Raw genomic sequence first — 15,118 nt, forward strand, 5'->3', positions numbered from 1 at the left:
TCAGGTGTTGGTGGGACCACACCTGGAGTACTGTGTACAGTTCTGGTCTCCTTACTTAAGCAGGGATAGACTTGTATTGGGAGACAGTCCGGAGAAGGTTCACTGGGGGTTGATTCCTGGGATGAAGGGGGTTTGTCTTATGAGGACAGGTTGAGCAGGTTGGGCCTGTACCCATTGGAGTTTAGAAGAATGAGAGGTGGCCTTATTGAAACATATCAGATCCTGAGGGGGGGGTTTGACAGGTGGATGCTGGGAGGGTGTTTACCCCCCCTCGTGGGGGAATCTAGAACGAGGAGGGGGGCACAGTTTCAGAATAAGGGGTTTCCCATTGAAGACGGAGATGAGGAGGAATTTCTTCTCTCAGAGGGTGGTCAGTCTGTGGAATTCTCTCCCCCACACAGAGAGCAGTGGGGGCCGGGTCACTGAATATATTCAAGGCCCAGTTAGAGAGATTCTTCACTAACAAGATGTACAAGATTATGAGGGGCACGGACAGGGTGGAGAGGGAGCAGCTGTTCCCCTTAGTTGAAGGGTCAGTCACGAGGGGACACAAGTTCAAGGTGAGGGGCAGGAGGTTTAGGGGGGATGTGAGGAAAAACCTTTTTACCCAGAGGGTGGTGAGGGTCTGGAATGCGCTGCCTGGGAGGGTGGTGGAGGCGGGTTAGCCTCACATCCTTTAAAAAGTACCTGGATGAGCACTTGGCACCTCATAACATTCAAGTCTATGGGGCCAATTGCTGGTCAATGGGATTAGGCAGGTAGGTCAGGTGTTTCTCACGTGTCGGTGCAGACTCGATGGGCCGAAGGGCCTCCTCTGCGCTGTGTGATTCTGAAGGGAGTGAAAAGTTATCGGGGTTAGGGGGGAATGTGGAATCGAGGTCACAATCAGATTAGCCATGATCCTGTTGAATGGCGGAGCAGGCTCGAGGGGCTGAATGGCCTCCTCCTGCTCCTAATTGGAACGTGCGTACGGTTGATGGGTGAACGGGACTCGGTGTGAGTGAGGACGCGAGGCAGTGGACCTCCTGATGAGGTGAAGCTCATGGAGGGCCGATGCGGTGTTGGGACAGCCAGTCAGGCATTAACTGAGGCGTGGACAAGGGTTCCAGGAGCAGAGGAGCTGGGGGTCGGCCAGAGGACAAGCCGCAGAAGCTGCCGAGAGAGTAACGGGCAATAAGCTGACCCGGCGGCAGGAGGTGTAAAACGTGAATGGTTTTCAAGGCCGCTAATGCTTTTTTCCTCCCTCCCCCACCCACCCCCCCTCCCTCCTCTCCCGTCGTCCAGGTAACCATGAAGAACATCGAACGGGAGTTGATCTGCCCACTTTGTAAGGAGATGTACAAACAGCCCATCATTCTGCCCTGCATGCACAATGTCTGCCTGATGTGTGCCACAGAGCTCCTGGTGCAGCAGGGCATCCTCTGTACCGAGCCCATCTCCGAGCCCTCTTCACCAGCCTCCACCCCCATGATGAGGAGCCCCCGCCTGGGCCGGCGCACAGCCCCCAAGGCCGACAGGCTGGACCGACTCATTCGATCAGGTGAGACCTCTTCGTGCACGTCCCTACCCCCAACTACCCTACCCTACCCCACCCTACCCACCTCACCCGCCCACCCAACCCCCACCCACCCCTACCCACCCCGACCCATCTCACCCACCCACCATGACCCCACCCACCCCGACCCACCTCACCCACCCACCATGACCCCCACCCACCCCAACCCACCTCACCCACCCCAACCCACCTCACCCATCCACCCAACCCCCACCCACCCCGACCCACCTCACCCACCCACCCTGACCCAACTCCCACCCACGCCGACCCACCTCACCCACCCCGACCCCTCCCCACACCCACCCCGACCCACCCCCATTCCCACACCACCTCACCCCCCAACCCACTCCAAACCACCCCACCCCCGCCCTAGCCCCACCTCTACCCCCACCCCTACCCCACTCCAACCCAGCCCCACCCCCAACCCACCTCCATCCCCATCCCACCCACCCCTGCCCCACCCCACCCCACCCCACCCACCCCCACCCCCACCCCACGCTGCCCCCACCCTACCCAAACCCCAAACCACCACACCCTCAACCCACCCCAACCCCCACCCTGCCCCACCCCTCCTCACACCCACCCCCACCCCACCCCATCCCACCACCAACACACCTCTACCCCCACCTCTATCCCAAACCCAACCCACCTCCACCACCACCCCACCCACCATTGCCCCACCCCACACAACCCCACCCCCACCCCAAACCAACCCACCCCTGCGCTACCCCCACCCCTACCACCACCCCACCCCCATCCCACCCACCACTGCCCTAACCCACCCCGCCGCACCCTACCCCACCCCCCACCCACCCCCATGCCCCGCAACCCCACCCCCACCCCACGCTGCCTCCACCCTACCCACACCCCAAACCACCCCACCCTCAACACACCCCGCCCCACCCCACTCCCACACCTACCCCACCCCCAACCCAACCCACCCCCACACTACCCTACCCTACCACACCCCCACCCTCACCCCACCCCACCCCGTCCCCACCCCACCCCCACCCCACCCCACTTTCGGAATCCCGAATGCCCACTTACCGAAACGGTCTGCAACGTGCAGCAACCAGTGAGTTGCAAGTGACCAGATGCGTGGACAATCCTGATTTATATCATTTTAAACGATCAACCTCCCTTCCCGTTCATTCCATTCTACTCAATCCCAATCCCAAACCCCATCCCGTTCACTCCCACTATACACAATCCCAATCCCAAACCCCTTCCCGTTCACTCCCACTGTACACAATCCCAATCCCAAACCCCATCTCGTTCACTCCCACTGTACACAATCCCAATCCCAAACCCCATCTCGTTCACTCCTACTGTACACAATCCCAATCCCAAACCCCTTCCCGTTCACTCCCACTGTACACAATCCCAATCCCAAACACCATCTCGTTCACTCCCACTGTACACAATCCCAATCCCAAACCCCTTCCCGTTCACTCCCACTGTACACAACCCCAATCCCAAACCCCATCTCGTTCACTCCCACTGTACACAATCCCAATGGACCCAAACCCCTTCCCATTCACTCCCACTGTCCACAATCCCAATGGACCCAAACCCCTTCCCGTTCACTCCCATTGTACACAATCCCAATGGACCCAAACCCCTTCCCGTTCACTCCCATTGTACACAATCCCAATGGACACAAACCCCTTCCTGTTCACTCCCACTGTCCACAATCCCAATCCCAAACCCCATCCCGTTAACTCCCACTGTACACAATCCCAATCCCAAACCCCATCCCGTTCAGTCCCACTGTATACAATACCAATCCCAAACCCCTTCCCGTTCACTCCCACTGTACACAATCCCAATGGACCCAAACCCCTTCCCGTTCACTCCCACTGTACACAATCCCAATGGACCAAACCCCTTCCCCTTCACTCCCACTGTACACAATCCCAATGGACCCAAACCCCTTCCCATTCACTCCCACTGTACACACTCCCAATGGACACAAACCGATTCCCATTCACTCCCACTGTACACAATCCCGATGGACACAAACCCCTTCCCGTTCACTCCCACTGTACACACTCCCAATGGACACAAACCGATTCCTGTTCACTCCCACTGTCCACAATCCCAATGGACCCAAACCCTTTCCCATTCACTCCCACTGTACACAATCCCAATGGTCCCAAACCCCTTCCCGTTCACACCCATTGTACACTATCCCAATGGACCCAAATCCCTTCCCACTAACTCTCACTGTCCACTATCCCAATGGACCCAAACACCTTCCCATTCACTCCCACTGTACACTATCCCAATGGACCCAAACCCCTTCCCACTAACTCTCACTGTCCACAATCCCAATGGTCCCAAACCCCTTCCCGTTCACACTCATTGTACATAATCCCAATGGACCCAAACCCCTTCCCACTCACTCCCCCTGTTCACAATCCCAATGGACCCAAAACCCTTCCCATTCACTCCCATTGTACACAATCCCAATGGACCCAAACACCTTCCCGTTCACTCCCACTGTACACAATCCCAATGGACCCAAACCCCTTCCCATTCACTCCCACTGTACACAATCCCAATGGACCCAAACCCCTTCCCATTCACTCCCACTGTACACAATCCCAATGGACCCAAACCCCTACCCGTTCACTCCCACTGTACACAATCCCAATGGACCCAAACCCCTTCCCATTCACTCCCACTGTACACAATCCCAATGGACCCAAACCCCTTCCCATTCACTCCCACTGTACACAATCCCAATGGACCCAAACCCCTTCCCGTTCACTCCCACTGTCCACAATCTCAATGGACCCAAACCCCTTCCCGTTCACTCCCACTGTCCACAATCCCAATGGACCCAAACCCCTTCCCATTCACTCCCACTGTACACAATCCCAATGGACCCAAACCCCTTCCCGTTCACTCCCACTGTACCCAATCCCAATGCACTCAAACCCCTTCCCATTCACTCCCACTGTACACAATCCCAATGGACCCAAACCCCTTCCAGTTCACGCCCACTGTCCACAATCCCAATGGACCCAAACCCCTTCCCGTTCACTCCCACTGTCCACAATCCCAATGGACCCAAACCCCTTCCCGTTAACTCCCACTGTACACAATCCCAATGGACCCAAACCCCTTCCCCTTCACTCCCACTGTACACAATCCCAATGGACCCAAACCCCTTCCAGTTAAATACCACTGTACACAATCCCAATGGACCCAAAATCCTTCCCGTTCACTCCCACTGTACACAATCCCAATGGACCCAAACCCCTTCCTGTTCACTCCCACTGTACACAATCCCAATGGACCCAAACCCCATCCTGTTCACTCCCACTGTACATGATCCCAATGGACCCAAACAGCTTCCCATTCACTCCCACTGTACACAATCCCAATGGACCCAAACCCCTTCCCATTCACTCCCACTGTCCACAATCCCAATGGACCCAAACCTCTTCCCGTTCACTCCCACTGTACACAATCCCAATGGACCCAAACCCCTTCCCCTTCACTCCCACTGTACACAATCCCAATGGACCCAAACCCCTTCCCGTTTATTCCCACTGTACACAATCCCAATGGACCCAAACCCCTTCTCATCCACTCCCACTGTACACAATCCCAATGGACCCAAAATCCTTCCCGTTCACTCCCACAGTACACAATCCCAATGGACCCCAAGCCCTTCCCGTTCACTCCCACTGTACACAATCCCAATGGACCCAAACCCCTTCCTGTTCACTCCCACTGTACACAATCCCAATGGACCCAAACCCCATCCTGTTCACTCCCACTGTCCACAATCCCAATGGACCCAAACCCCTTCCCATTCACTCCCACTGTACACAATCCCAATGGACCCAAACCCTTTCCCATCCACTCCCACTGTACACAATCCCAATGGACCCAAACCCCTTCCCATTCACTCCCACTGTACACAATCCCAATGGACCCAAACCCCTTCCCGTTCACTCCCACTGTACACAATACCAATGGACCCAAACCCCTTCCCATTCACTCCCACTGTACACAATCCCAATGGACCCAAACCCCTTCCCATTCACTCCCACTGTACACAATCCCAATGGACCCAAACACCTTCCCGTTCACTCCCACTGTACACAATCCCAATGGACCCAAACCCCTTCCCATTCACTCCCACTGTACACAATCCCAATGGACCCAAACCCCTTCCCGTTCACTCCCACTGTCCACAATCCAATGGACCCAAACCCCTTCCCGTTCACTCCCATTGTACACAATCCCAATGGACCCAAACCCCTTCCCCTTCACTCCCACTGTACACAATACCAATGGACCCAAACAGCTTCCCATTCACTCCCACTGTACACAATCCCAATAGACCCAAACCCCTTCCTGTTTATACAGATCCCAATAACCGTTCACTCTGGGTTTTAGGGATTCAGTGCTGTAATTTTATTTCAGGACCCGCACCAACACCATTTAAATAAAACTAAAAGAATTCAGGCCTGAGGCCTGCAGGCTGTAACCTTATGGTCTGCTTCCTATTGGCTGCCTCTGTGTCTTCCTCTCCCTGTGCCCCTCACCCCTCACTCCCCTCACCCTGTCACCCTCTTTTCCCTTCCCTCCCTATCTCTTCTCACCCTTCATCCCTCTTCCCGTTTCCTCCCCTCCCTGTCTGCAGCTCTCTTCCCCCCGTCTCTCTCTCCCCCTCTCCCTCCCCCTCTCCCCTTCTCCCTCCCCTCTCCCTCCCTCTCTCCCCCCTTCTCCCTCTCTCTCTGTCTCACCCCCTCTCCCTCTCCCTCTCCCTCTCCCTCCCTCTCTAATTTTCAGTATTGCAGAAGCTGTGATATTCATTATATGGTGTAAGAGCTGGAACTCCGGCCGATTGAAAAGGTTATCCCAAAAAAAAGAGAGAGAGGGAGAGAGAGAGGGAGGGAGAGAGAGAGATAGAGGGAGGGAGAAGGAGGGGGAGAGAGAGAGGGACAGAGACAGAGAGAGAGAGAGAGAGACAGAGAGACAGAGAGAGGAACAGAGACAGAGAGAGAGAGACAGAAAGAGAGAGAGAGAGACAGAGAGGAACAGAGAGAGGCAGAGAGAGGCAGAGACAGAGAGAGAGAGAGAGAGACAGAGAGACAGAGAGAGGAACAGAGACAGAGAGAGAGAGACAGAAAGAGAGAGAGAGACATAGAGGAACAGAGAGAGGCAGAGAGAGACAGAGAGAGACAGAGACAGAGAGAGACAGACAGAGAGAGACAGAGAGAGACAGAGACAGAGAGAGACAGACAGAGAGACAGAGAGAGAGACAGAGAGACAGAGAGAAAGAGAGAGAGAGACAAAGAGAGAGATAGAGACAGAGACAGAGAGAGTGGGAGCGAGAGAGAGAGAGCGAGAGGGTTGTACCCTGGCTGGTGCGCACAGTGGGGAGGTGTGGGTGGGGTGGTGTGGTGGGTGGGGAGGTATGGTGGGTGGGGTGGTGGGTGGGGAGGTGGGTGAGTGGGGAGGGGTTGTGGGTGGGGAGGTGGGTGGGGAGGTGTGGTGGGTGGGGAGGTGGGTGAGAAGGTGGGTGAGGAGGTGTGGGTGGTGTGGTGGGTGGGGAGGTGTGGGTGGGGTGGTGGGTGGGGAGGTGGGTGAGGAGGTGGGTGAGGAGGTGTGGGTGGTGTGGTGGGTGGGGAGGTGTGGGTGGTGTGGTGGGTGGGGAGGTGGGTGGGGAGGTGGGTGAGGAGGTGTGGGTGGGTGGGGAGGTGGGTGGGGAGGTGGGTGAGGAGGTGGGTGGGGAGGTGTGGGGGGTGGGGGTGGGGAGGTGGGTGGGGAGGTGGGTGGGGAGGTGTGGGGGGTGGGGAGGTGGGTGAGGAGGTGTGGGTGGGTGGGGAGGTGGGTGAGGACGTGGGTGGGGAGGTGGGTGAGGAGGTGTGGGGGGTGGGGAGGTGGGTGGGGAGGTGTGGGTGGGTGGGGAGGTGGGTGGGGAGGTGTGAGTGGGTGGGGAGGTGGGTGAGGAGGTGTGGGGGGTGGGGAGGTGGGTGGGGAGGTGTGGGTGGGTGGGGAGGTGGGTGAGGAGGTGGGTGGGGAGGTGGGTGAGGAGGTGTGGGTGGGTGGGGAGGTGGGTGAGGAGGTGGGTGGGGAGGTGTGGGGGGTGGGGAGGTGGGTGAGGAGGTGGGTGGGGAGGTGTTGGGGGTGGGGAGGTGTTGGGGGTGGGGTGGTGTGGGGGGTGGGGAGGTGTGGGGGGTGGGGAGGTGTTGGGGGTGGGGAGGTGTGGTGTTGGGGGTGGGGGGTGGGGAAGTGTTGGGAGTGGGGAGGTGTGGGGGGTGGGGAGGTGTTGGGGGTGGGGAGGTGTGGGTGGGGTGGGTGGGGAGGTGTGGGTGGGGTGGGTGGGGAGGTGTGGGGGGTGGGGAGGTGTTGGGGTGGGGAGGTGTGGGGGGTGGGGTGGGTGGGGAGGTGTGGGGGGTGGGGAGGTGTGGGTGGTGTTGGGGGTGGGGAGGTGTGGGGAGGTGGAGAGGTGTGGGTGGTGTTGGGGGTGGGGAGGTGTGGGGGGTGGGGTGGTGGGTGGGGTGGGAGGTGTGGGTGGGTGAGGAGGTGGGTGGGGAGGTGTGGGGGGTGGGGAGGTGTTGGGGGTGGGGGTGGGTGGGGTGGTGGGTGGGGTGGGGAGGTGTTGGGGTTGGGGAGGTGGGTGGGGAGGTGTGGGAGGTGGGGAGGTGGGTGGGGAGGTGTGGGGGGTGGGGAGGTGGGTGGGGAGGTGTTGGGGGTGGGGAGGTGGGTGGGGAGGTGTTGGGGGTGGGGAGGTGTTGGGGGTGGGGAGGTGGGTGGGGAGGTGTTGGGGGTGGGGAGGTGGGTGGGGAGGTGTTGGGGGTGGGGAGGTGTTGGGGGTGGGGAGGTGTTGGGGGTGGGGAGGTGTTGGGGGTGAGGAGGTGTTGGGGGTGGGGAGGTGTTGGGGGTGGGGAGGTGTTGGGGGTGAGGAGGTGGGTGGGGAGGTGTTGGGGGTGTGGAGGTGTGTGGGGAGGTGTTGGGGGTGGGGAGGTGTTGGGGGTGGGGAGGTGTTGGGGGTGGGGAGGTGTTGGGGGTGGGGAGGTGTTGGGGGTGAGGAGGTGGGTGGGGAGGTGTTGGGGGTGGGGAGGTGGGTGGGGAGGTGTTGGGAGTGGGGTGGGTGGGGAGGTGTGGGGGGTGGGGAGGTGTTGGGGGTGGGGAGGTGGGTGGGGTGGGAGGTGTGGGTGGGTGGGGAGGTGTGGTGGTGGGGGTGGGGAGGTGGGTGGGGATTGGGGAGGTGTTGGGGGGCTGGGGAGGTGTGGGGGGTGGGGAGGTGTTGGGGATTGGGGAGGTGTTGGGGGGCTGGGGAGGTGTTGGGGGTGGGGAGGTGTGGGGGGTGGGGAGGTGGGTGGGGAGGTGTGGGGGTGGGGAGGTGTTGGGGGTGGGGTGTGGGGAGGTGGGTGGGGAGGTGTTGGGAGTGGGGAGGTGTGGGGGGTGGGGAGGTGTGGGGGGTGGGGAGGTGGGTGGGGAGGTGTGGGGGTGGGGAGGTGTTGGGGGTGGGGTGTGGGGAGGTGGGTGGGGAGGTGTTGGGAGTGGGGAGGTGTGGGGGGTGGGGAGGTGTTGGGGGTGGGGAGGTGGGTGGGGAGGTGTTGGGGGTGGGGAGGTGTGGGGGGTGGGGAGGTGTGGGGGGTGGGGAGGTGTTGGGGATTGGGGAGGTGTTGGGGGGCTGGGGAGGTGTTGGGGGTGGGGAGGTGTGGGGGATGGGGTGGGTGGGGAGGTGTTGGGGGTGGGGAGGTGTTGGGGGTGGGGAGGTGTGGGGGGTGGGGAGATGTGGGTGGGGTGGGTGGGGAGGTGTGGGGGGTGAGGAGGTGTTGGGGGTGGGGTGGGTGGGGAGGTGTGGGGGGTGGGGAGGTGTGGGTGGTGTTGGGGGTGGGGAGGTGTGGGTGGTGTTGGGGGTGGGGAGGTGTTGGGGTGAGGAGGTGGGTGGGGAGGTGTGGGGGGTGGGGAGGTGTTGGGGTGGGGGTGGGTGGTGTGGTGGGTGGGGTGGGGAGGTGTTGGGGGTGGGGAGGTGTGGGGGGTGAGGAGGTGGGTGGGGAGGTGTTGGGGTTGGGGAGGTGGGTGGGGAGGTGTTGGGGGTGGGGAGGTGGGTGGGGAGGTGTTGGGGGTGGGGAGGTGTGGGGGTGGGAAGGTGTTGGGGGTGGGGAGGTGTGGGGGGTGGGGAGGTGTGTGGGGAGGTGTTGGGGGTGGGGAGGTGTTGGGGGTGGGGAGGTGGGTGGGGAGGTGTTGGGGGTGGGGAGGTGTTGGGGGTGGGGAGGTGTGTAGGGAGGTGTTGGGGGTGGGGAGGTGGGTGGGGAGGTGTGGGGGGTGTCGGGGGTGGGGAGTTGGGTGGGGAGGTGTGGGGGGTGTGGGGGGTGGGGAGGTGGGTGGGGAGGTGTGTAGGGAGGTGTTGGGGGTGGGGAGGTGGGTGGGGAGGTATGGGTGGGTGAGGAGGTGGGTGGGGAGGTGTTGGGGGTGAGGAGGTGTTGGGGTGAGGAGGTGGGTGGGGAGGTGTGGGGGGTGTTGGGGGTGAGGAGGTGTTGGGGGTGAGGAGGTGGGTGGGGAGGTGTGGGGGGTGTTGGGGGTGAGGAGGTGTTGGGGGTGAGGAGGTGGGTGGGGAGGTGTGGGGGGTGTTGGGGGTGAGGAGGTGTTGGGGGTGAGGAGGTGGGTGGGGAGGTGTTGGGAGTGGGGAGGTGTTGGGGGTGGGGGTGTTGAGGTGTTGGGGGTGGGGAGGTGTTGGGGGTGGGGGTGGGGAGGTGTTGGGGGTGGGGGTGGGGAGGTGTTGGGGGTGGGGAGGTGTTGGGGGTGGGGAGGTGGGTGGGGAGGTGTTGGGGGTGAGGAGGTGTTGGGGGTGGGGAGGTGTTGGGGGTGGGGAGGTGTTGGGGGTGAGGAGGTGGGTGGGGAGGTGTGGGTGAGGTGGGTGGGGAGGTGTTGGGGGTGGGGAGGTGTGGGGGGTGGGGAGGTGTTGGGGGTGGGGAGGTGGGTGGGGAGGTGTTGGGGGTGGGGAGGTGTTGGGGGTGAGGAGGTGGGTGGGGAGGTGTTGGGGGTGGGGAGGTGTTGGGGGTGGGGAGGTGTTGGGGGTGGGGAGGTGGGTGGGGAGGTGTTGGGAGTGGGGAGGTGTTAGGGGTGGGAAGGTGTTGGGGGTGGGGAGGTGTGGGGGGTGGGGAGGTGTTGGGTGGTGTTGGGGGTGGGGAGTTGTTGGGGGTGGGGAGGTGGGTGGGGAGGTGTGGGGGGTGGGGAGGTGGGTGGGGAGGTGTGGGGGGTGGGGAGGTGTTGGGGGTGGGGAGGTGGGTGGGGTGGGGGTGGGGAGGTGTTGGGGGTGGGGAGGTTGGTGGGGTGGGGGTGGGGAGGTGGGTGGGGTGGGGGTGGGGAAGTGTTGGGGGTGGGGAGGTGGGTGGGGTGGGGGTGGGGAGGTGTGGGAGGTGTTGGGGGTGGGGAGGTGGGTGGGGTGGGGGTGGGGAGGTGTGGGGGGTGGGGAGGTGCTGGGGGTGGGGAGGTGTGGGAGGTGTTGGGGGTGGGGAGGTGTGGGAGGTGTTGGGGGTGGGGAGGTGTTGGGGGTGGGGAGGTGTTGGGGGTGGGGAGGTGTTGGGGGTGGGGAGGTGTGGCGGGTGGGGAGGTGTTGGGGGTGGGGTGGTGTTGGGGGTGGGGAGGTGTGGGGGGTGGGGGTGGGGAGGTGTGTGGGGAGGTGTTGGGGGTGGGGAGGTGTTGGGGGTGAGGAGGTGTTGGGGGTGGGGAGGTGTGGGGGATGGGACGGTGTTGGGGGTGAGGAGGTGTTGGGGGTGGGGAGGTGGGTGGGGATGTGTGGGGGGTGGGGGTGGGGAGGTGTGGGGGGTGGGGAGGTGGGTGGGGAGGTGTTGGGGGTGGGGAGGTGTGTGGGGTGGGGTGGGGGTGGAGAGGTGTTGGGGGTGGGGAGGTGTGTGGGGTGGGGTGGGGGTGGGGAGGTGTGGGGGGTGGGGAGGTGTTGGGGGTGGGGAGGTGTTGGGGGTGGGGGTGGGGAGGTGTTGGGGGTGGGGAGCTGTTGGGGGTGGGGAGGTGTTGGGGGTGGGGAGGTGGGTGGGGAGGTGTTGGGAGTGGGGAGGTGTTGGGGGTGGGGAGGTGTGGGGGTTGGGGAGGTGTTGGGGGTGGGGAGGTGTTGGGGGTGAGGAGGTGTTGGGGGTGGGGAGGTGTTGGTGTTGGGGGTGGGGGTGGGGTGGGTGGGGAGGTGTGGGGGGTACGGTGGGGGGTGGGTGGGGAGGTGTGGGGGGTGGGGAGGTGTGGTGTTGGGGGTGGGGGGTGGGGAGGTGTTGGGGGTGGGGAGGTGTGGGGGGTTGGGGAGGTGGGTGGGGAGGTGTTGGGGGTGGGGAGGTGTGGGGGGTGGGGAGGTGGGTGGGGAGGTGTGGGGGGTGGGGGTGGGGGGGTGTTGGGGGTGGGGAGGTGTTGGGGTGGGGAGGTGGGTGGGGAGGTGTGGGGGTGGGGGTGGGGAGGTGTGGGGGGTGGGGAGGTGGGTGGGGAGGTGTGGGGGGTGGGGAGGTGTTGGGGGTAGGGAGGTGGGTGGGGTGGGGGTGGGGAGGTGTTGGGGGTGGGGAGGTGGGTGGGGTGGGGGTGGGGAGGTGTGGGGGGTGGGGAGGTGTTGGGGGTGGGGAGGTGTGGGAGGTGTTGGGGGTGGGGAGGTATGTGGGGATGTGTGTGGGGTGGGGTGGGGGTGTGGAGGTGTGGGGGGTGGGGAGGTGTGGGAGGTGTTGGGGGTGGGGAGGTGGGGAGGTGTTGGGGGTGGGGAGGTGGGTGGGGAGGTGTGGGAGGTGTTGGGGGTGGGGAGGTGGGTGGGGAGGTGTTGGGGGTGGGGAGGTGTGTGGGGAGGTGTTGGGGGTGGGGAGGTGTTGGGGGTGGGGAGGTGGGTGGGGAGGTGTTGGGGGTGGGGAGGTGTGGGGGTGGGAAGGTGTTGGGGGTGGGGAGGTGTGGGGGGTGGGGAGGTGTGTGGGGAGGTGTTGGGGGTGGGGAGGTGTTGGGGGTGGGGAGGTGGGTGGGGAGGTGTTGGGGGTGGGGAGGTGTTGGGGGTGGGGAGGTGTGTAGGGAGGTGTTGGTGGTGGGGAGGTGTGTAGGGAGGTGTTGGGGGTGGGGAGGTGGGTGAGGAGGTGTGGGGGGTGGGGAGTTGGGTGGGGAGGTGTGGGGGGTGTGGGGGGTGGGGAGGTGGGTGGGGAGGTGTGTAGGGAGGCGTTGGGGGTGGGGAGGTGGGTGGGGAGGTATGGGTGGGTGAGGAGGTGGGTGGGGAGGTGTTGGGGGTGAGGAGGTGTTGGGGTGAGGAGGTGGGTGGGGAGGTGTGGGGGGTGTTGGGGGTGAGGAGGTGTTGGGGGTGAGGAGGTGGGTGGGGAGGTGTGGGGGGTGTTGGGGGTGAGGAGGTGTTGGGGGTGAGGAGGTGGGTGGGGAGGTGTGGGGGGTGTTGGGGGTGAGGAGGTGTTGGGGGTGAGGAGGTGGGTGGGGAGGTGTTGGGAGTGGGGAGGTGTTGGGGGTGGGGGTGTTGAGGTGTTGGGGGTGGGGAGGTGTTTGGGGTGGGGGTGGGGAGGTGTTGGGGGTGGGGAGGTGTTGGGGGTGGGGAGGTGGGTGGGGAGGTGTTGGGGGTGAGGAGGTGTTGGGGGTGGGGAGGTGTTGGGGGTGGGGAGGTGTTGGGGGTGAGGAGGTGGGTGGGGAGGTGTGGGTGGGGTGGGTGGGGAGGTGTTGGGGGTGGGGAGGTGTGGGGGGTGGGGAGGTGTTGGGGGTGGGGAGGTGGGTGGGGAGGTGTTGGGGGTGGGGAGGTGTTGGGGGTGAGGAGGTGGGTGGGGAGGTGTTGGGGGTGGGGAGGTGTTGGGGGTGGGGGTGGGGAGGTGTTGGGGGTGGGGAGGTGTTGGGGGTGGGGAGGTGTTGGGGGTGGGGAGGTGTTGGGGGTGGGGAGGTGGGTGGGGAGGTGTTGGGAGTGGGGAGGTGTTAGGGGTGGGAAGGTGTTGGGGGTGGGGAGGTGTTGGGGGTGGGGAGGTGTGGGGGGTGGGGAGGTGTGGGTGGTGTTGGGGGTGGGGAGTTGTTGGGGGTGGGGAGGTGGGTGGGGAGGTGTTGGGGGTGAGGAGGTGTTGGGGGTGGGGAGGTGTTGGGGGTGGGGAGGTGTTGGTGTTGGGGGTGGGGGTGGGGTGGGTGGGGAGGTGTGGGGGGTGGGGTGGGGGGTGGGTGGGGAGGTGTGTGGGGTGGGGAGGTGTGGTGTTGGGGGTGGGGGGTGGGGAGGTGTGGGGGTTGGGGATGTGGGTGGGGAGGTGTTGGGGGTGGGGAGGTGTTGGGGGTGGGGAGGTGTGGGGGGTGGGGAGGTGGGTGGGGAGGTGTGGGGGGTGGGGGTGGGGAGGTGTGGGGGGTGGGGAGGTGGGTGGGGAGGTGTGGGGGGTGGGGAGGTGTTGGGGGTGGGGAGGTGGGTGGGGTGGGGGTGGGGAGGTGTTGGGGGTGGGGAGGTGGGTGGGGTGGGGGTGGGGAGGTGTTGGGGGTGGGGAGGTTGGTGGGGTGGGGGTGGGGAGGTGTGGGAGGTGTTGGGGGTGGGGAGGTGGGTGGGGTGGGGGTGGGGAGGTGTGGGGGGTGGGGAGGTGTTGGGGGTGGGGAGGTGTGGGAGGTGTTGGGGGTGGGGAGGTGTGGGAGGTGTTGGGGGTGGGGAGGTGTGGGGGGTGTGGGAGGTGTTGGGGGTGGGGAGGTGTGGGAGGTGTTGGGGGTGGGGAGGTGTGGCGGGTGGGGAGGTGTTGGGGGTGGGGAGGTGTTGGGGGTGGGGAGGTGTTGGGGGTGGGGAGTGTGCGGGTGGGGAGGTGTTGGGCGTGGGGAGGTGTTGGGGGTGAGGAGGTGTTGGGGGTGGGGAGGTGTGGGAGGTGTGAGGGAGGTGTTGGGGGTGAGGAGGTGTGGGGGATGGGGCGGTGTGGGGGATGAGGAGGTGTTGGGGGTGAGGAGGTGGTGGGGATGGTGGGGAGGTGGGGTGGGGATGTGTGGGGTGGGAGGGGGTGGGGAGGTGTGGGGGTTGGGGAGGTGTGTGGGGTGGGGTGGGGGTGGGGAGGTGTTGGGGGTGGGGAGGTGTGTGGGGTGGGGTGGGGGTGGGGAGGTGTGGGGGGTGGGGAGGTGTTGGGGGTGGGGAGGTGTTGGGGGTGGGGAGGTGTTGGGGGTGGGGAGTTGTGGGGGTGGGGAGGTGTTGGGGGTGGGGAGGTGTTGGGGGTGGGGAGGTGGGTGGGGAGGTGTTGGGAGTGGGGAGGTGTTGGGGGTGGGAAGGTGTTGGGGGGTGGGGAGGTGTGGGGGTTGGGGAGGTGTTGGGGGTGGGGAGGTGTTGGGGGTGAGGAGGTGTTGGGGGTGGGGAGGTGTTGGTGTTGGGGGTGGGGGTGGGGTGGGTGGGGAGGTGTGGGGGGTACGGTGGGGGGTGGGTGGGGTGGTGTGGGGGGTGGGGAGGTGTTGGGGGTGGGGAGGTGTTGGGGGTGGGGAGGTGTTGGTGTTGGGGGTGGGGTTGGGGTGGGTGGGGAGGTGTGGGGGGTACGGTGGGGGGTGGGTGGGGAGGTGTGGGTGGTGGGGAGGTGTGGTGTTGGGGGTGGGGGGTGGGCAGGTGTTGGGGGTGGGGAGGTGTGGGGG

General features: G+C 64.1%; 1 protein-coding gene across 1 annotated transcript in view; it reads left to right on the forward strand.

Moving 5' to 3' along the window:
* Window positions 1-1,290: 1,290 nt before the first annotated feature.
* The window catches only part of LOC121274413 (tripartite motif-containing protein 46-like), a 113,214-nt gene continuing 99,386 nt past the window's right edge, over window positions 1,291-15,118 (forward strand). Inside the window, exon 1 of the mRNA XM_041181723.1 lies at window positions 1,291-1,540. Within this exon, the coding sequence (XP_041037657.1) occupies window positions 1,291-1,540 (250 nt within the window). The remainder of the gene's footprint in view (window positions 1,541-15,118) is intronic.

This window comes from Carcharodon carcharias (genome assembly GCF_017639515.1).
Source record: "Carcharodon carcharias isolate sCarCar2 chromosome 36 unlocalized genomic scaffold, sCarCar2.pri SUPER_36_unloc_2, whole genome shotgun sequence".
NCBI classification, from domain to species: Eukaryota; Metazoa; Chordata; class Chondrichthyes; order Lamniformes; family Lamnidae; genus Carcharodon; species Carcharodon carcharias.